At 50.2% G+C, this 20045-nt stretch overlaps 1 protein-coding gene across 3 annotated transcripts; it reads left to right on the forward strand.

Moving 5' to 3' along the window:
• The first annotated feature begins 1099 nt into the window (after positions 1-1099).
• On the forward strand, positions 1100-19665 carry CTSF (cathepsin F). 3 transcript variants are annotated; one of them, XR_014786283.1, is made up of 15 exons: positions 1100-1312; positions 3125-3244; positions 5037-5112; positions 6096-6205; positions 6448-6523; positions 6915-7028; positions 9628-9773; positions 10079-10175; positions 11081-11161; positions 12392-12511; positions 13149-13213; positions 13695-13785; positions 16634-16692; positions 16821-16996; positions 19365-19665. XR_014786283.1 is itself a non-coding variant. In XM_084823949.1 (14 exons), exons 1-14 carry the CDS (start codon positions 1109-1111, stop codon positions 16893-16895), a joined length of 1434 nt encoding a protein of 477 aa, XP_084680075.1. In that variant the 5' UTR covers positions 1100-1108; the 3' UTR covers positions 16896-18399. The 3 variants fall into 3 exon arrangements, 1 of the variants encoding a protein (XP_084680075.1); XR_014786282.1 differs by lacking the exon at positions 19365-19665 and adding an exon at positions 18737-18935; XM_084823949.1 differs by lacking the exon at positions 19365-19665 and having other exon boundaries at positions 16821-18399.
• Positions 19666-20045: the final 380 nt, after the last annotated feature.

Raw genomic sequence — 20045 nt, forward strand, 5'->3', positions numbered from 1 at the left:
AAGAACAAGCTGTAGCTACTGGCATGTAGCAGCATGCTGCCTCTGTACATGGGGGTTCCATCCATCCATCATTGATTTTATTTTATTTCATGGAAATAGCCTCCTCCAAGAATTTACCTGGTCCCCTTTGAAAGCCTACCAAAGCTATTGGCCATTGCTATATCTGGCAACAGTGAATTGCATATGTCAATTGTGTTGTGTCCAGAAGGACTTTATTTTTGTCTATCAATCTCCTGCCGGTCAGTTTCAGTGGGTGATGCCTCCTTGGCGTACAGGAGGAAGAGAAGTTCTCTCTAGCCCTGCACGACGATATAAACCTCTTAGCACGTGTTCCCTTCGTCGTGGTCTGCCTCCCCACCCTTTTTTATTATTATTTATTACATTTATATCCCGCCTTTTTTCCTCCAAGGAACTCAAGGCGGTGTACATACTCCTCCTCCTCTCCATTTTATCCTCACAACCACCCTGTGAGGTGGGTTGGGCTGAGAGTCTGACTGGCCCAAAGTCACCCAGTGAGCTTCCATGGCTGAGTGGGGACTAGAACCCGGATCTCCCGGCTCCCAGTCCAGCACTCTCGCCACTACACCACACTACACCACATGTGAGGTAGGTTAAGTGTGGAGTTGGTAAGCGGCCCAAGGGCCAGGGAGTTTTATGGGGCTTGGGACCTATCTTAAGTCTAGAACAGCCTTCCCGCAACCTGGTGCTCTCCACGTGGTAGCCATGCTGGGTGGGGGGTGATGGGAACTGTAGTCCATCATGCGGGGGAGGCTGCTGTGAGGAGGGGTGCCAGGCCAGTTTGCTGCCCAACTTCTGCAGGAGAAACGTAGTGTGGGGGGGTGCGCGGGTGGGGCGGGGAGAGGCCCGGCCTCTCTTGGTGTGGCGCGAATGGCCCGCCCCTCTTTGTGGCGTTTGGCGGGGGGGGGCTTGTTGGGAGAGGCCCCGCCCCCCTTGCCCCCGCCAGGGGCGCCGCTCCGGCGGAGAGCCGGGAGGGGGCGGCGCTTCTGCGGAGGCCGCGCCCCTCGCCCTCGCCGCAGCCAATGGCCCGCCCGGCGGCCCGCCCCTTCGCCCTCAGCCGCGCGGACCCCGCGGGCCGCGCAGAGCCAGGATGGCGCCGGCGCCGCTCGCCCGCTGCGCCCTGCTGCTGCTGCCGCTGCTGCTGCCGCCCGCCCGCGCCGCTCCGGGGGGTGCCGCCGAGGTGGACGTGCGGGGCGGCTCGGCCCTGGCGGCGGCGCGCTTCGCCCTGGCCGAGGCCCTCGGCGGCGGCGGCGGCGGCGGCGGCCTCTGGGCGCTGCGCGCAGCCCAGACCCAGGTGCGGGGGGGCGCGCGCGGGGCGGAGGGCGCTGCGGCCCCGGGCGCGCTGGCCGCCCCGCGCCCAGGAGGACCGGGGCGGCAGGCCGGCCCTGCGCAGGCCGGCCGATGGCGCGGGGGCGCGGAGGGGCAGGCGGCCGCAGCCCCCGTGCCTCGGGAGGGAGCGGGCGGCGCGCTCGCCCCGGCGCCGGCGCCGACTGCCCGCCCGAGGCTGCCGGCCCTCCGGGGCCTCGGCCCGCCGAGAGGCGCCCGGGGCCGCGCTCGCCCCGCTCGCGAAAGGCCTCCCCAGGGCCAGCGGAGCCCCCGGCCTGGCACGCGCAGAGGGCCCGAGCCCGAGCCCGTGCCGCGCGGGCGCCGCCGCCGCCGCCGCCGGAGCAGCCCGCTCGCTCCGAGGGAGCTCTGGGTCGCGCGCGTCGGTGGGGCGCCTTGCGCCGAAGAAAGGCCCTCCAAGAGGCTTCCTGCCCGCGGCCCCGGCTTGTGCAGATCCTGTAGTGATGCTTGCTGTATTATGCTACGTTATATTGCCCCTCAGGGATGTTGATCTGCGGACCCTCAGCCCCGGGGGCAGTTGTGGAGGCCATTCGCTGGCGAGAGAACTCGGTCGGTGACCAAAGGGAAAGACGAGCGACATCCCTTTGGGCTAGCAGTGGCCGGGAATCGGGCGATACCCACTCGCCCGCCGCCCTGCGCCTCCCTCAGAGGCAGGCTGCATCCCGGATGGGACCCGCCCATCTCATCAGCAGGCTTTAAGAGCGAGTGTATAAGGATTAGAAGTGCTCCGCATGCCCAAAAAATTCCCCTGAGGAAGGCAACCTGCCAGGGTGACGCCTGGCCCACTTAAAGCGGGCAGACCTTTATTTGAAGGTGCCTTTTATTTGAAGGGCTGGCCAGCCCACATCCTGTTTAAAGAGAAAGAACCATAAGGAGATTGAGCAGCGATCTACGTGCAGAGCAGACAGGGCAGGCAGGCAGGTCACCTGGTCAGAGCCCTTATAAATTATAGGAATATTTCTAAATTTGTATCTGCACATATATATTAGCGTGTGCAATTTTAATGCAAATCAGTGTCCCCTTTTGTCCTTTTGTTCTGGTGATGCATTTCTTCCTTTTTGGTGATGAGTAGGTGGACATCATGCAACCTGCTGTGCTTAATTTTGCATTTTACAACTGGGGTGCTCTGTCTGACAGGGACTTACCCTGTAGGAGTTCTTCTGGCCACAGTTGTCCCTGAGCTCCAGTGTTGCGCCACGTTAGCTTTATGTTTGTGGTGCTGTTCATTACTTGGCTTTCATGAGAGCCTTTTCCCAAAGTTCAGTACTAGGAATTTTCAAAGACCATTAGGCAACAAGGAAAGGTCCCCTTTCTTACCATTAGACCTTCAGGAATCCTGCAGAACACTGAAAATGTTCTGCAGGCTTCCTGCAGAACACTGAAAATGCAAAGGTAAGGGATTGCCATCCTGCTACAAGCAAACATTCCTAGTGTCAGCAGTATGCCAGGCGCTGGCTGTGCATTCTACTTTGACTTTATGTGGTTCTCGTTTTGTGTGCTGTGCTTGCAGTGCAAGGCTGTGAACCTCAGCATTAAAGTCAAGGAATTAACTCTGGGTAAAGCCTAATCCAGTCCAGTCACAGCTGAGGGCTTTTCCCACCATGACAGCTGCTTTCTTTCTCAAAAAAGCAAGGCCACTCCTGCCTTCTTCCAGTTTCTACAAAACCTGTTTCGTTCCCTTCGGCCATCTTTTGGCAGGTTCCCCAGCTCCTGTGCAGCTGTGCGCTCTGGGCCTGTCTGAGAGCCCTTTTCTTGCTTCCAGGTGGTGAATGGAATCAAATACTACCTGGACGTTATCCTGCTGAGGAGACAGTGCAATGGGAACCATGCTGCCGGCCAAGATACTTCCAACTGTGTCACTCCAGGCAAGCCAGAGCAACTGGTAAGAATCAGCATTGTACTTGTAGCTTTGGTTCTGTTAGCGGGGGTGAGAAGCAGTCAAGCCAACGCCTCTGACACGTTGAGACCTGGAGTTCAGTGACTGCTTCCAGGAGTCCCAGTTTCACATAGCTCCACTGACTTCTCTGTGAGTTCATTAAAGCTGACAAAAGCAGCTTACAAAATACCTCGACTGGAATAATCTCAGGCACACGGTTGCTTGGACAGCTAGGAACTGGACCCTGCCACTGAAAAATGGAAATTATTTGTCTTCTAGGAACTGGAATGTTTTACAGTACTGTGTTACCCTAGTGATTTGCACAGTATATTCTCTGGGCACAGTCTCATAGAAAGGCGAGATATAAATTTAATAAATAATTCACTGCTTCTGTTTAATCAGAATTTCTGATCTTCAAATCTACTGGGTGTGCCTCAAGTCAGTGGAGTAATGTGGTTGAATTAGGCCACATGATTGGGATCCAGGCTTGTAAGTCTTCATGTGATTTTTCATTCCCAAACAACCAGCAGTTCTGAATCTGTGGACGTAGAAATGAAAACCCTGTAGTCCACTTGCTGGGAAGCAAGAGAGAATCATGTGTCAACTGCAGACATTGTGGCTAGCACTATTTGTGATTTCCACTGTTTCACTTTATTATAATCCAAACGGAAAACAATGAAGGTGGAGCACAACGTGCTGGGGCTGTACTACCTGACGTGACAAGGGCAGTAGAATCATCCCAGTTGTGCGTGACAGAACCACTTGTCCCATAGTGCATCAGAGGTTGCTCACCAGCTCTCGCCTCCCTCCCATCAGTGCTGCAGACCCCAAAGTATGACCTCTGCACGCATTAAGAAGCAGGATGAATGTGGTGATAGGGCAAGGCACCTGAGGTTGGGCTTCTGCAGAACCGCCCGCTGATCTCTCAGTTTTCCTGGAGGTAGGGATGTGACGATGGCAGTGAAGTGAGAGTTCTGTCTTTCCCATCCTAAATCACACACCTACTTGCTTACATTGGAGCAGACGTCCCGCCTAGGCTTTGTGCTAGAACCCATGGCTGGCACTAAGGAATTGGTTCTGATATGGTCGTCTTCTTTCAATGTGCTGCTGATATAGCTGTCGGTTTGGTCTGGTTCACGCATGGGGAACCTGTGGCTCTCCAGATGTTGTTGGTCTCCCAGCTCCCCACAGCCCCAGTCAACAAGGCCAGTGGTCAGGCATGAAGTTGTAGTCCAACAACATCTGGAGGGCCACAAGTTCCCAGCCCCTGGTCTAGATGTCTGGAAGAGGATCTGAAAGTGACTGAGCATCTAGAAACCTGGGAACATCCTGGATTTGCTTTGGTCTGCATAAAGTGCTGTGATTCCTGTTACAGCAGTAAGCATCAATATTATTGACTCAGACTTATAAACAACAAGGCCACAGTTCCCATTTAATATCTGCACACCCTGGGTATCAGTATCAGTGTATCAGTCCCCTTTCTCCTCACATTTTATCTTGTGACCTGGCTTCAGCTGACTCACTTTGGGTGAACTTCCTCTCAAACAAGGACAGCTCAGTTGTCCTGTCAGCTGACAGATAACGTCTTGTGTTGCTTGGAGGGAAGAGTTCTGTAGTGGGGCAAAGACCCAGCTCTTTCCAGGAGTCCTGACTTCCCACTGTTCCTCCCCAGCAGACCCCATTAACCCCCCTAGAGCTGCCAGTAAGCCATCTACTGCCCTTGTCTTGTTTGCCTAGCGCCTGCTGTGTTCACGTGCCTTGCATGCGCTTATGACTCGTCTCTATTCTTTCTCCCCAGTCATGTCTTTTTGAGGTCTGGAGTCAGCCCTGGGCAAGCAGGAAGACACTGGTTAAGCAAGAGTGTCGTCCTTCCGGTAAGTCAGGTCTGGGTAGTCTGATGCATAAATACAATCAAGAAGGCAAGGCCCGGAACCTTGCCCTCTTCATACTGCCGGCATAAACAGGTCAAGATTTCCTGTCAAAAAAGTTGACTGAGAATAGGCACCATCCAAAATGGGTGAGAGGGGAAAATGCCGTGTATTAGCTCACCTGTGTTGATAGGATGGTGGGCTTCCAGAGTGCACAGGATCCTCCTTCACATAGAAATAACCTTTCCATGGAAGAGCTGCATTCAGGCTAGAATCCCATCAGTGCACGGTAGCTTCAGAGCCATGTAGGATTGTGTGTAATTTCTAACTGGTCCTCAACCCTTCTCCCCCTTTTGAAACCCATTTTGGAAGGATTGGTGCTATGAAGAGCATAGCCACAAAGGATAAGGGCTTCGATGAGTTTGATGTGGACTGGGGGGTGGAAGGTCAGGGACACTACCTGGCCCTCAGGTGATCCTCCACTGCTTTGAGAGATGTGAAGATTCATCCTGGGACTTTGGACTGGACAGGAATCATTGGGGTGTGGGCTGTCAAGTGGAAGGATCTTTCTACATATCGGATCCAAGCAGGTCTTGGTGAGGATTGCTGCTGGGGAGTGGAAGAAGATAGAGCCAGTGTGGTGCCGTGGCGAGAGTGTTGGACTAGGAGCTGGGAGATCCGGGTTCTAGTCCCCACTCGGCCATGGAAGCTCACTGGGTGACTTTGGGCCAGTCACACACTCTCAGCCCAACCCACCTCACAGGGTGGTTGTTGTGAGGATAAAATGGAGAGGAGGATAATGTAAGCCGCCTTGGGTTCCTTGCAAGAGGAAAAAAGGTGGGGTATAAATGCAATCAATCAATCGAGAGAGAGAGAGAGAGAGAGAACGAACGAACTTGGGATTTGAGCCCTACTTTCTGGAATTTCTGTGACTGTTGAAATATCCATGTGGTTTGAAAGTTGTTTCCTCTCTTTTTCTGTCCCCGTAGAGCCATCTGAGGCCGTCCAGACAGCACAACTGGGCAAGTGGGAGGTGTTTCATCCCAAGGCACCTTCTGTGGAAGTTGAGGAGTCGTCCCAGGGGGAGAGGTTTCTGCAGGTCAGTGTCACTTTCCCCTGCCCCCGCCCCCCGTAGTTAGGTCAGGGAGCAACTCCTGTTCCTCAGCAGAAGGGGCTGTTGTTTTTCCTAGAGTCTTGATTTCCTCACAGTTTCTATGGGGAAATCGCACTCTGCAGTCAGAGGCAGTTCTGTGTCAGTTATCTAGTTCTTGACAGTCCCTCCAGTTGTGCCACAGATGTCCAGTTTGCCAGCTTCTCAGTTCAAGATTCTTTCTTCTGTAGAATGCTTCCATCCATCTGGTCTCCCTCTTCAAGGATTTTCTGAACACCTACAAGAAGAGCTACAAGGACAAAATAGGTGAATGCTGGGTGAAGGAAATTGTTAAATCAAACTGTTCCTAGTACTAGCCAGGAAAACCCAGAGGTCCCCCATTTCCTGGAAATGCCTCCCAATAGGCTAGTGCAAAATATGTGGTGAGGACTGATCTGTATAAAATCTCCTTGTGTCAGGCCTGCTTCAAAGTAGAGTTTTTGTTGCTGGTGCTGCTCCTTGGCACAGTCTCTCTTGATCCAGTCTTGCTTTCTTGGACCTTGCAACCCCATGTAACACCCATTGGCAGAGTCTGATAGTATTGCATTTCTGCATGTTGAGCGTGCTATAGAAAATGTAGCTGCTACAGTAAATAAGCAGGAACAATATTGTAAACATTCATCATTTGTAATTCTTTCCCTGGGTTTCTTACATTCAGAAACTGAGAGGCGCTTCGGAATATTTGCTGAGAATCTGGAGAAGGCCCGGCTCATTCAGGAACTGGATCAGGGCACAGCAGAATATGGCATCACCAAGTTTAGTGACCTGACAGGTAGGTGAGAATGGGGAAAGCATTTGGCTGCCAGTTTCTCATCTGGTTACAAATGCTTGTTAGGATTTTAATTTGTTGAGTGTTGTCAATCTATAATTCCAATATTTAGTTGCCCATTAGCTACCTATATAGCTGATTAATATACCTCAAACAAAGGGTACACCAGAAATTGTTTCAATGTGAATTCCATCTTGGTCTTGTACTAAGAAGAATTAGTAAGGGGAAACACCTTTGGTTCTATTTTTCATTTTTATTTAAAAATACTAAAATGGTATCAGATACAACATATGTAGGCTAAAATAATAGTTCCTCAATAAAAACAAATGCAAAAGATTTCAAGATCTAAATAAAAGAAGACAATATTTCCTAAACATTTTCTGTTATCCAAGATTCCAGTCTTAATAGTCTAAAAGGAGAAATCAGGGGGAAAAAGCCTTACGAGGTTTACGACTGGTGGTGGCAATCCAGTAGCAAAGTACGCTTGGGCTAGATAAGACTGATCCTGAATCCTATCTTTGAGAAAACTCCTAACTCAAAATTTACTACTTAAACCCAACCATATACACTTTTCTAGACATCTGTATATCAGGTTTTATAGTGTTTATATCTGATACGATATTTATTGCCCAGTAATTATTGACCATTAATTGATAAGCAAAAACATTTAAATACACTCTTGACTTTGAGTAATAAAATAATAAAGCTTTACAATCCAACACCCTTCAAATGTACTTTGACCCTAAACATTAAGTTTTACAGCACCTCATTCCTCCAAATAACCCTTTGATGGGCTCTAACTCAGCATTCTCTCTTTAGATATTATCCAGACCAATTCGTTTTTGATATCAGTTACCCAGAATTCATTGTGGATCTGGTTGTGTCTCTTTGTGTCTTCTCTTTAATGAAGTTACTATTTTTACTTGTTTACATCCCCAACTCCTTAATTTATCATTAAGCATTTTTAGTTGCTCTTTACTTCTAACCCTACTATTCTACGATTCTATTCTATGATATCTTGCTTTGAGAGAGGTTCTCAGTAGCCTTAGCAGCAATTCCAGTAAAGTTGTTCTTTTAAAATCCATGACCTGCTGCCTTCTGCTAGGAAAGGCTTGGATATCTTGCACTCACAAACTGCATTCTTTACAAAATGTTCTGTCTGCTGGCAGCTGACGCGTAGCCCGCACTGAACCCAGGCTCCAGCTATCAGGCAAGGCTCAGATGAAGAGTCCACACAACTCCTGCAGACACCAGTGCACTCTCAGACACCTTTCTCGGTGCCCACAGGGGTAGCTGTGTGTGCGTGAGAGACAGTCAATGGGTGATGAACCCGGGAGAGAGAGAGGGATGGGGGAATGTGTTTGTTGGCAGAGGGACGAAAATGCGTTTGCCTTCTGTGAAACAGGTTTATGTTGGCACTGAAAACTGGGTTCAGTGGAGTTGTTTAGTGTGTTGGGGCTCAGACCCCACTTTTACCTTGTAAGTCCTTAGGGCAGATTTCTTGTCTTTTGTGACAAGCCACATCTCCCATATTTTGTGGTGGTGCCTAGGACAGTTTCTCAAATTGCCAAATGGGCCCAAACGTTGCCTGCGGTTGGGCTAGACATATTCTCACCCACCCCTGTTTTTTTTAAGCTCAGTCTACACCTGGAAGAATGGGGGGCTGGGGTAATGGGGACTTCTCTTGGCTGGATTCTTGCCCTGCTTCCTATGGGGAAAGTGCATAGCTCGGCGCTAGAAATCCTCCTTTGCATGCAGCCGACCTCTGGTTCAGTCACTGCCGTTTCCAGTTAAAGGGTCTTTATGTAGCAGGCATTTGCCTGAGGCCTTGGAGAGCGGCTTCCAGCTTCTGAGGTTAGGCAGGTCTTGCCTTGGAGAGAGGGCCGTGGTGCCCCACATATGGAAGGCCCTCACTACAGAAACTGGCCTGGTGCTGAACTTGGTGTCTTTTCCGTGCCAGATGAAGCTTTCATTTGCCCAGGCTTTCCAGTGTGTTATTGCAGCTGGTTTCTAATTTGGCTGTTTCAGTGTTAGGCTGGATTTTATCACTTTGCTGAACCTCATTGCTGCCTGTGGATTTTAATGTATCTCTTTGGTTTTTAATACGTCAGTCACCCTGGGAATTCTTAAACTGAGGCGAGTGCGTAAGTCTGTCTAATAAATAAAAGTAGGCAATTCAGGGCCAAGGGGATTAATGATCTGACTGTTCCGGAGCAGGGCAGCTTCATGAGTATAGCCACTCCCAGCCCTCCGTCCAGTAGAACTCCGGCACAGAAGCTTGCGGGCTGCGTACGTCCAGGGCAGCCACCCACCAAGCGTCCTTCAGAGGTGAAAAGCCGCCAGAATGCCACAACTGGCCCACAGTTCCTGCGTTTCCACTGGCTTTCCTCGTTCGCTGTGCATCTTCAGAGCGGGCTCCCCGGCCTCGCAGAGTTGGCTGCCTTATGCCGGGTCAGGCTTTTTGTCCTTTTAGCCAGTATTGTTTGCTCTAACTGGCCGTGACCTCCATTGCCTCAGGAAGAGAGAGGCCTTTCCCCTCGCCTGCTTTCTGACTCTTTTCGAATCCCCCCGCTCAGCATATTCTCTGTGTGCCTCCTTCCAGAGGAGGAGTTCCGCTCTACGCATTTGAACCCACTGCTGTCCAAGCTGCCTGGCCGGCCCATGAAACCAGCCACCATCCCCAGTGACCTAGCCCCTGCTGAATGGGACTGGCGAGACCACGGGGCGGTCACAGGGGTCAAGAACCAGGTGGGTCTTCCTCTGCCTGTGACAAGCATCTGCTTGCCCAGGGGTCTGCGTGGGCTCTGCGTTTGCAGAGGCCAGAACGATCCCGTAGTCGTGAGCAGTGTCAAGGGCTCTCCGCACATGCCCTTGTGGTCTTGACATAGCGTGTGGAGGGAAGTGATCCGTGACACATTCTGGGCCTGAGCTGCCTAGGGCTTGAAGGTTTCTGAAGCTGTTCCCCAGTTCTTGAATACGGACAGCCTTTGTGTCTGGGCGGGGGCAGACGGTCTGGAGTGAGTCTTCCCCGCCTCCTTTTCTCCTGATTGCAGGGAGACTGTGGCTCCTGCTGGGCCTTCTCGGTAACAGGCAACGTGGAAGGACAGTGGTTCTTACACAAGGGCGCCCTGGTCTCCCTCTCCGAGCAAGGTAAGGAGGCAGACAGGCATTGGCTGCCGCCGCTGCTGCTCAGTGTCAGGACTGGGTCGTTTTCCGGGCTGCAGAGCGGTGTTGTGAACATCTGGGCATTTGCCTCTGCTCGGAGCATGCCTTCTGCCTCCTGCGCTAGGCTGCTTTCTGGCATTCTTCATGCTTGGGTGTCCTGCATGGGCAGGAGGGGCGTGGCTCTCGCAGTATGCTCCTTATGCCCGCTAGTGGAGGAGAAAACCACCGGCGGGGTGAGGTCTGCTCAGTTGCGCGCCGGGTGTGTCATGCTCGCTGGGGTGCATCTCCAGAGCATGAGGTGGCCATGACCGAAGACAGGGGTGTGCAGCTTGGAGCTAGGTTGCTGAGGAAGGAAAGGTGGAGAGGGAAGGCCCTGGGACTGAGAACAGTTGTTTTCTGGGCCAAATTCAAGGTGTTGATTTTGACCTTTAAAACCCTATATGGTTCTGGCCCAGCCTATCTCAAGGAGCGCCTCCAGCAGCACCAGACAGGCCGCTTAACAAGATCAGCCTCAGATGGCCTCTCTGTCCCATCAGCCAGGACAGCTAGACTGGTGGGGACGAGGGAGAGGGCCTTTTCTGTGGTGGCCCCCACTCTGTGGAACTCCCTCCCTAGGGAACTCCGTCATGCCCCCTCTTTAATGAGCTTCCGCCGTGCATTAAAAACGTGGTTGTTCAGGCAGGCATTTGGGGTGGGTTAGGGTATTTTAGAAAATGTTTTTATTGTAGAATTTTATTGTTTTAAACTGTTTTTATTATATGCTGTACATCGCCCAGAGTTGCTGGGTGACCAGCCAGATGGGCGATTAATAAATTCAATAAATAAATAACAGCATGCCTGGGCTCAGCTCCAGACTCTCGCCAAGCGACTGCTGCTGTCTCCCTCTGCAGAGCTGCTGGACTGTGATGCCCTAGACAACGCCTGCCGGGGAGGGCTGCCGTCCAGCGCGTACGAGGCCATCGAGGGATTGGGTGAGTGGCTGCGGCAAAATGTGGGTTTTTTTTGTCTAGCTCTATTTCAAGAAAGAAAAGATTTCTAACACCATGGCCTGCTCCACTATGCAGCCTGCACGCAGACACAGTCCTGCTCAGTGTACATTGATGGAAGAAATTTGCCGTCTTGGGTACGGGAGGAAATGGTTATACTCCCTTATTCAGCAGACATGCATACATACCGCTTGGTGAGAAGCCAACAATCCCGCCAGTTTAAATATTGTTGGCTTTCTGTAGCATCTCTGCAATTACGAGATATTAGTTGTAATTGGTGATCACATGGGCTGTAATATGGGCGTATTTTTCCCGCTGATGAAGACCGTCTCAGTCGAAACACATTTGGGACAGGGGCATTGAAAAATTTGCATAGCCTGGTATTGATACCAATTATCATACGTATGTAGGGAATGCTGGAGGACTGTTTATAGATCTTTCTACCCTTGTTCGCAATATTTTATCAAAACCTTGTTTTCAATTGTATATTAGAATTGTTGGTATATTTAACACACCTGCATATATAGATAGTTTCCTATAACCTATGCCGTTGGGCGGCTTTTTTCTGTGGTTTCAGATATTGCCTTTTTTCCTGTGTGTGAGATCCTGCAGCTTATTTCCCTGTGTGTCTGACACCCAACCTGGAACTGCTTTCGGTGCTGCTTGAAAAATATAATACATGGCACTCTGAGTGTTTAAGGCACAGCTGCTGCTTTGTGGCAGCCTCTGAATAACTGGGTGTCTTGAGCGTGGTTTCCTCCCTAAAGTGAAACACACCCAGTTTGCCAGTTTCGCCTTGGATGTTGTTCATGCCAGATTTTTGTGGAACGTGGCTTTTCTGGTGTGAAACGTGGTCTTTTAAAGCACTGCCTTCATTACAGTTCCTCAGCGCCTGTGGAGTAGCCACCCCAGTGAGGTTTGAAGCTGCTCTGTCTGTGCAGCTCTTTGGTGAGGATGCAGTTCCCTTTCAGAAGTGTTAACTTCAAGCTGTTGAATGAATACTGTGACCCTGTATTGTGGCTGCGGATATTGTATGGATTATTGTGTTTTGCTACTCCCGTTTTTGGAAGCTGCCTCAGAGAGGCAATTATCAGTGTGTTTTTAAAGTAACTCCTGGGGCCCTTCCCTGCACAGCTAGAGCCCAGCCTCTCCTCCCCAAATTTCCTTACTAGGTCACAACTTCATTGGCATTCCTGCTCCTTCTCCCTCCCGCAGGTGGCCTAGAGACCGAGCGTGATTACAGCTACGAGGGCTTTGAGCAGAAGTGCGGGTTCTCCAAGGAGAAGGTGGCCGTTTACATCAATAGCTCCGTGGAGATCTCCCGGGATGAGAACCGTGCGTGTCTGAGACAGTCGTTTGGGGGGTTGGTTGATGTGCCAAATCGTAGGTCCCTTAGCCTGTCGAGTGACGGTTGGGAAGTTGTGCTGTGGAATGAGGGAAGACAACTTGCACGTGCCTTCGAGGCATGGCCTGAAGGCACAGGAGGCAGCCGCCTGGCTGAAGCTCTGGGCCTGGTTAATGCCTGGATGGAAGGTCAGCCGAGAATCCCCTGTAGCCACCTTGAGTTTCATGATGGAAGAAAGGTGGGGTGTAAACGTAGCAATAAAAGAAATAGTAAGCATACATGTACCTTGGCATCGCATAAGACATTCTTGCTAGGGGCCCTTGCCAGTGAGGAGCCAAGATCGTCAACCTGATCCTGCACGTAAGGGCTCCTTTGCCGCGGTCTTATGCTGCCGTTGCCCTCGTGTGTGGCGCAGGGGACACACCGGGTATGTCCCTGTCTTAAATGCGTGCATATCCACTTACGTGAAATGCTGCAGATTGGAAAGAGCAATAACTAATGAGGAGAGGTGTCTGCGTTCATTTTCTGGGGGTGGGCTCCAGCCCGCCTTCCTGGGATATGCTGCCCTCCAGTTTTTACATCTGTGCGACTTATAAAGGCCGTAACCTGCCGCTTTCTCCATTGCAGAGATCGCTGCCTGGCTGGCGAGGAATGGGCCGATCTCCATTGCCCTGAATGCCTTTGCCATGCAGGTGAGAGAGCCCCACGAGGGCAGTGCTGTGAAGGGCAGAGGTCTCCCCTCTGGTGTGCAGGTCGCGGGGAGGGCTCTGCCTTGCCTAAGAGCAGCTCTGGGGTCACGGTGCTGGGCTCTGGAATGCTGCTTTTGCTGTAGCCCCGTTGTGTAGCCGCAGTCAGCTATGTCAATCGACTCTGGGCTTTCTTTGGCACCTTATTCTGGTTCCAAATCCAGATTCCCCCGTCCCTCTTTTTGCTACAAGTTGCGAGAGGGAGACTGGGCCATGTGAGATGCTATACAAAGGATGGGTCAGAAGAGCCAGGCCCAGGAGCTGTCTTGGACGAGTGATGCAGCTAGGACGCTTTTGGACGATAAAACCGCCCTGAAGGCCCAAACATTGCAGTGGGGAGCAAAGCATTCAGGGTGTGATGCGTTTGTGTGAAGCTGTTTGGCGCCCACACTTTGCACTGAGTCTTTCCTCCTCCTCCCCACTCCAGTTCTACAGGAGGGGAGTGTCCCACCCCTTCTTCATGTTCTGCAATCCCTGGATGATCGACCATGCAGTCCTCCTGGTGGGCTACGGCACACGTAAGTGACCGCTTCAGGCTGGGTATGGGGGATCTTCCTGGAGCATGTATGGGGGGTCCTGTGGGGCTTGCACTCTGGAGCCTACGCCCCACGGTCTTGCCGGCGATCTTGTGGATCTCTTCCTTCTACTGTCCTTGTGTGCTGGCGCCTCCCCCCCCCCCCCCCGATGGGAGAATTGGGCTAGTTGCAGATTGTTAGCACGTGGAAATAGCCTAGACTTGGGTTCAGTAATGTTGAGCAAGCTTACTTTCACATCTTTCCTTCAGTTTGTTCGTTCAAAACATTTTTGTACTACATTTCATCATAACAGATTTCAGGGTGTTTGTTGTACAGCATAAAATAAAACCAGACCTGCCACAAAATTGAGAAAACAGCAGATAAAACTTCAAAATGGATTAAAATTTGCACAATTAAAAAAAAAGTCAACGCCATTAAAATATCTGGATAAATAAAAAAACATTTTTGCTTTTAGGCCCTAAATTATAGCAGTGTTGGCATAAGGCCGATCTCTGGGGAGGGCATTCCACAACCTGGCACCACGGCTGGGAAAGTTCCCTCCCTTGTAGATGGTCTTTGTACTTCTAATGGAAAAGATACACACGGAGGAGGGTGATGGCAGAAAAGCTTAAAGAACAGGCAGGTCGATAAAGAATACAGCTGCAAGAGAATATTGGACATGTTTTCGGATAAAGTTGGCAAAAGGTATGGCCACGCTCCGCCAGTGGACAGCAGGGCCTACCGGTAGCGGAGATTCTTTTCACAGAATGCTTGTCCAGCGGAACCTTGGTCAGTTCTTCTAAGATGGTGCATACGATTGAGCGAGAGTGCCAGTTAATGTGAGTTTTCTGGTAAATTTTGAATTGGAAAATTGTCCAATGCAAAGTAGGGTCATTTGCTTAGGAAAATTTTCTGTTAGAATCAGAAAACATTCTGATGCCCTGGAGCAGCGGTGGGCAACTGGTGGCTCTCCAGATGTTTTTGCCTATAGCTTCCATCAGTCCTCACCATTGGCCCTGCTGGCTGGGCTGATGAGAGCTGTGGGCCAAAATATTTGCAGGGCCACAAGTTGCCCGCCCCGCCCAAGAGCGATCTGACCAAGTGTGTTTCTTTTACTTCTATTTAGTAAACAAGAAAGCTTTCTAAACCTGTGCCGTATTAACTTTTTGTCCCAGCAAGTATTTGATGTGAAATATTTGAGGGGAAAAATGAAAGCACGCTTAATTAAAGCACACTTAAATGTTTTATTATGTAGACATTTTTATTGGAAGACCTGTAAAAAAAAGTATATATTTCATTTCATTTCTATACCGCCCAATAGCTGAAGCTTTCTGGGCGGTTCACAAAAGTTAAAACCAAAAAGCGCACAGTAAAACAATATAAAATATAAAAACATTAAAACCACAATATAACAATACAACGAGAATAAAACCTAGCAGCAATGCAGAGATTTAAAATACAGATTTAAAACAGCAAAGCTTAAAGTCTAGAAAGCTAAACTGCTAAAATGCCTGGGAAAATAAATTAAAGACAATAGCATGTACTTCCCTTACATTGTTTAAGTTTGAGGTGAAAAAAAGTACTGAAAACTGTTGACACAATCATTAATTTTAGCAACCTAAAGAAAAGTGCATGATATGCTGACAACCACTCATGTATTTCAGCAGAATTCAACTCTGTTCCACTGAGGTTGTTGGGGCACCTTCCGTTTCATTATCGCTATTTATTAGTGATCTTTCCTGATCTCTTATTTCTCTTCTGTTTCACTTAGACATATCTGCATTTCAGTGAGATATATGTATGCTAGGGATAATCACCCGAAAAACCCTGATTACAACTTTGAAGCTGCCAGACTTGTCTAATATTGTATTTGCAATTTTTACTGATGAACGTCTGAAATGGAAAATATTCTGTGGGGGAAAAAATGCCCTGGAAACATTTCAGCAGAAAAATAAAGCACTGGAAACATTCCCTCTCCACATCACTTAGGAGTGCCTACTTGGACTCGCTCAACACCACTTAGTGAGACCTTAACTGTTAAGAGATCTCGCTCTGTGCTCTTGCTTTGTAAATGTAAAGCACATTATACGACTGTAGGGATTGGGGGGCGGGGGCGGGGGCGAGGGCGAGGAAGTAGATCACACAAAACTGAAATCAGGGAGCCTCTGCTCTCAAGGGCATTCACAGGTCACTCAGTCCTACAGGCCTAGAAAGATCCCTGTGCAAACCTGGATATTGCAGGTATTTCCCAGCATCCTCTGCAAAGTCCAGGGGTTCCTCAGCAGGCAGGTCAATCTGAAAAGCATTCCTTGAAAGTAGGAAGATGAGAAATCATCAGTCTAGACTCCTCAAGTAGAAGTCGGAAAGCCCACATTTGTGCATTGCTTGATGCTACTTGCCTGTGCAGGGAGAGGATAGAACTGGTAAAATGGGATGGCATTCCAACCTTTAGCAGTATTATATGACTTGGCTCACTTACCCAAGTCGCATTATTTGGGAGGGTATTTATTTGTTGAAGGTACATGAGGATCTGGTCAGTACTTGGATGGGAGACTGCCCGGGAACCTCTGCACACCCCCTTGAGCTCCCTGGAGGAAAATCAGGCATAACTGTGACGAATAGTCACATGCTCTGCAGGGCACTGCTCTCTGCTCATGGCACAGTGTGGTGTGGGTTAGGTTGCAGGGCCGGGGGGTGGGTGGGGGGATGTCGGGCGGGGGGCTGGACAAGGTGACCTTTGGTTCCGCCCAGCTCTGCTTGCAGGGGTCCGCCTGCTGCTTTCCTTGGCCCAGAAGTGGCTCGTAGCCTGCTTGCTTCTCCTTGACGGCTGTGTTCTGTCTCCCTGCACCAGGTGGGCGTACTCCATTCTGGGCTATCAAGAACAGTTGGGGCGAGGACTGGGGAGAGCAGGTAAGGCAGCCCCCAGCTGGCAAGGAGGGCCAGTGCCTGGCATGGCCAAGGTCTGTGTCTCATGCCGGCGCTTCCCCCACTCCCCGGCCAGTGCGCGACCACTCACCCACATCCTGCATCTCTTTCAGGGCTACTACTACTTGTACCGTGGCAGCCGGGCCTGCGGCATGAACACGATGTGCAGCTCTGCTGTGGTGGATTAGGCGCCCAGACCTCTGCCACCTCTCGGCCCGAATCACTGCCCTGCCGGCCGCCCCTCCAGCACCAAGACTGGGGCTTCTTCCTCACACCTGATCCTGACCCAGTGAGCCAAGCACCTTAGTTCTCACTGTCTTTCTGGATAGCCCTGGTTAGGCCTAGTGCCTGTTGGGGAAGATCTGGCCCAGGCCCCCAGAGAAGGCCCCGGCTGCTCTTGCTGCAGGGCCTGGGGCCCTGTGTCTTAGGGTAGGTCCTTTCACCAGCCCAGGATTGAGTTTCCCCTTTCCAGCTGGAGCAGGCTCCTTTTTAAGCTTCCTGGGAGGGACACTCCTCTCAGTGTGCAAGAGGATGGTGAACTGCCATCTCCGCACACGATATAGGGAAAGGCACTCACTCCTCTGGAACCGTCGGGCCTTTGGCTTCTCTATGCTCTGAACCTCTTCCCTTTTGTTTTCTGTTTAAAAGGGGCATTGCTGAGCTCCCTCTTGGAAGGCAGACTGAGAAGTGGAAGGAAAGGGCGTAGTTCAGGGCTGGGCCATCAGCGGAGCCCCGAAGCCCAGGCCTTGGTGCCATTTCCCAGCCACCGGACTCTGGCTAATTAGGAGGGGCCATAGCACCTGCTTTGCATGCAGACAGTCCCAAGTCAATTTCCAGTTAAAGGATCTTGGAAAGCAGGGATGGGAAAGCACCCCTCTGTCTGAGAGCGGCTCCCAGCTAGGGTGGACAAGAGCATGCGAGGTGAACTAACGGTCTGGCTCAGCCCAAGGCTGCTCCCTGTGTACATACAACTTAGAAAACTGGCTTGTGATCTTCTGAGCAGCTCTTCTACTCACTGACTTGATAGGTCCTTGTTCCCTGTCCTATGACTAAGTGTGAGAGAGAAGCTTCCCTTGGTGAGGAGGGAAGAGAACAGTTTTGAAGGCACAGCTCTTTCTAACAAATGCTCCTCTAAGGAAGTCAGAGGCTCCCTCCTCTCTCCACCCAGCTCTTCTTTTGCACTTCTCCCCTTAGAGACTCCAGCACTGATACAGGGGGCCCCCCACATGGCTACTGTTGGGGAGGTACTCGTGGTTCCGTTCCACCCAGAGAGCTTTGGCTATTGGGCGGCATAGAAATGGAATGCAATTAAATAAATAAATGATTTCCGTTAGGGCAAGCCCTGCTCTGCTTCTGGAAGACTTGATGGAAAGGTCACGGGTACGTGGCGTCGCAGAGGCTCCTGCAACAGTATTTCTGTGGCTGGGCTGCTCCTCCAGACTGTCCTGATGCTCAGGATAGTAATGATTCCGGTGTTGTTTGGAGTGCGCACTTTAATGCCATGAACTCCTTCTCCCCGCTTCATTCATTAATTTATCATGTTTCTGTACCACCCAAGAGCCAAAGCTCTCTGGGTGGTTCACAAAACCCCTCTGAAATATGACATGATAAAACCTAATACAGAGTCTTTAACAAACCAAAATTTTAAACTTTGCTCCAGCCAAAAAAAAAAAAAGATTCAAGGTCAGCCCACGTGTGTGTTCATCAACCCCGTATTGACATTTGCTCCCAGCAGTGGGAATTTGGCTGGGAAGTTTGGAAGAGGGGTGTTCTGGCTGTGCAGTGACCCTGAGTTTGGCCACTGCTGAGCACCACGCCCATCGCAGCAGACCTTCCCTGGGCAATGCTGCTTTTTGCTTCATTTTGTTCGGAAGGTGGCCTGCCTAGGCTGTGGGCTTTGTTAGCTTGAGGGTATAAATAGCACTGGAAGAATATAATTACAGAAGCAAAGTATTGCCCCTGGCAGGTAGAAGGGGTTTGTCTCTTTGATCTCTGCATGGGTTTCCAGAAACGGCACTCTCCCCTTCAGGGTCTCCCCTGGTGCCTCTCAACTTTTGAAGTGCTGTTCTGACATGAGTGATCTGAAATGTCTGGAAGCCTGGACCATCCGGGTATTTTTACTGGAGGACCCAACTGCTCAGTTTGCTGTGTCTCAGGTCTGTCTTTAAAATGCATTACCTGGTGTTTCTGTATTTTCTGCACTAATAAAGGCTCCTCTTGTGATCTTATGGGGTGTTTGCATGTTGCAAGGAAAGGAGAGAATGATGTGTGTGTGGGGTGGGGGGACAAGTTTGTCCCTGCTGCTAAGTCATCCGGGCTCATGAATTCTCTGAATGGCCCTTGCCCTCTTCTGTCTCTATTTCAAATTTATATCCCACCTTTCCTCTAAAAAAGCAGTGCTGAAGGTGGTACCAGTAAAATGCAGATAAAATAAAGACATAATTAAAACACATTCAATAAAAAAAACTAAACAGCACCCACCAGATTAAACATATTTCAGCAGCAAATCTGCTTAGAGGCCAAGCGTTTGCCTGTAAAAATGTTTTTGCCTGCCAAGGGAAGGATAAGAAAGAAGGAGCTAACCTGGCCTGCCTTGGCAAGGAAGGCCAGGGCTTGGGAGCAGCTGCTAAGAAATCCTCCTTTCCTGTTCTTTCCAGATGTGTCTCACTGGTTGTGGCAGGACAGAGAAGGGCGTCTCCCAAAGGATCTTAAAACCCGACAGGCTCGTGGGAGAAGGTGGCTTTTCAAATAACCTAGTCCCAAGTCATGTAAGGCTTTATAGGTCACTAGCTGATAGACCTGATGTTGCCCGGGATGTAAAATTGTCATAGGCACTATTTGTTAGAAACACATTAAGGTGGGTTTACGCTTCTCGGAAAGGCTCCATAAGAGAGGTGAAAAGGAAAATTGAGATTGTTTGTTTGTTTATTTTAAATTCTTATAAAGAGGACACAATACAATTTCCGCTTATTGTTACAAACTAATTCTGGAAGGTATAACTGTATGTGGGAAGAACGTGGAGATTCCAGAGCAGCATGATGGGCAACATGATGGCGATGGCGCCAGCAACTATGGACCTAAAGTTAAATATTAGGAAAGTAGAAGTTCATTGTAAGGCTTGTTTATAAACAACATTTGTTGTTTTTCCAGTTGGAGCAAAGGTATACAACTGATTTGGGGAACCCACTCTAGAGCATGCAACATATAATTGCCCATGGGAGAAACATGGAGAATAAAGCCCTGAGTCTCCACTCCACTGCGTCATCCCAGCCCCTCAGACAGGCAAGCACACGCCGCACCACATCTCACATTAGTGTTAATCACACCACCAGCAGATA

This window comes from Heloderma suspectum, chromosome 17 (genome assembly GCF_057233095.1).
Source record: "Heloderma suspectum isolate Gila_16-S chromosome 17, 16-S_ref, whole genome shotgun sequence".
NCBI classification, from domain to species: Eukaryota; Metazoa; Chordata; class Lepidosauria; order Squamata; family Helodermatidae; genus Heloderma; species Heloderma suspectum.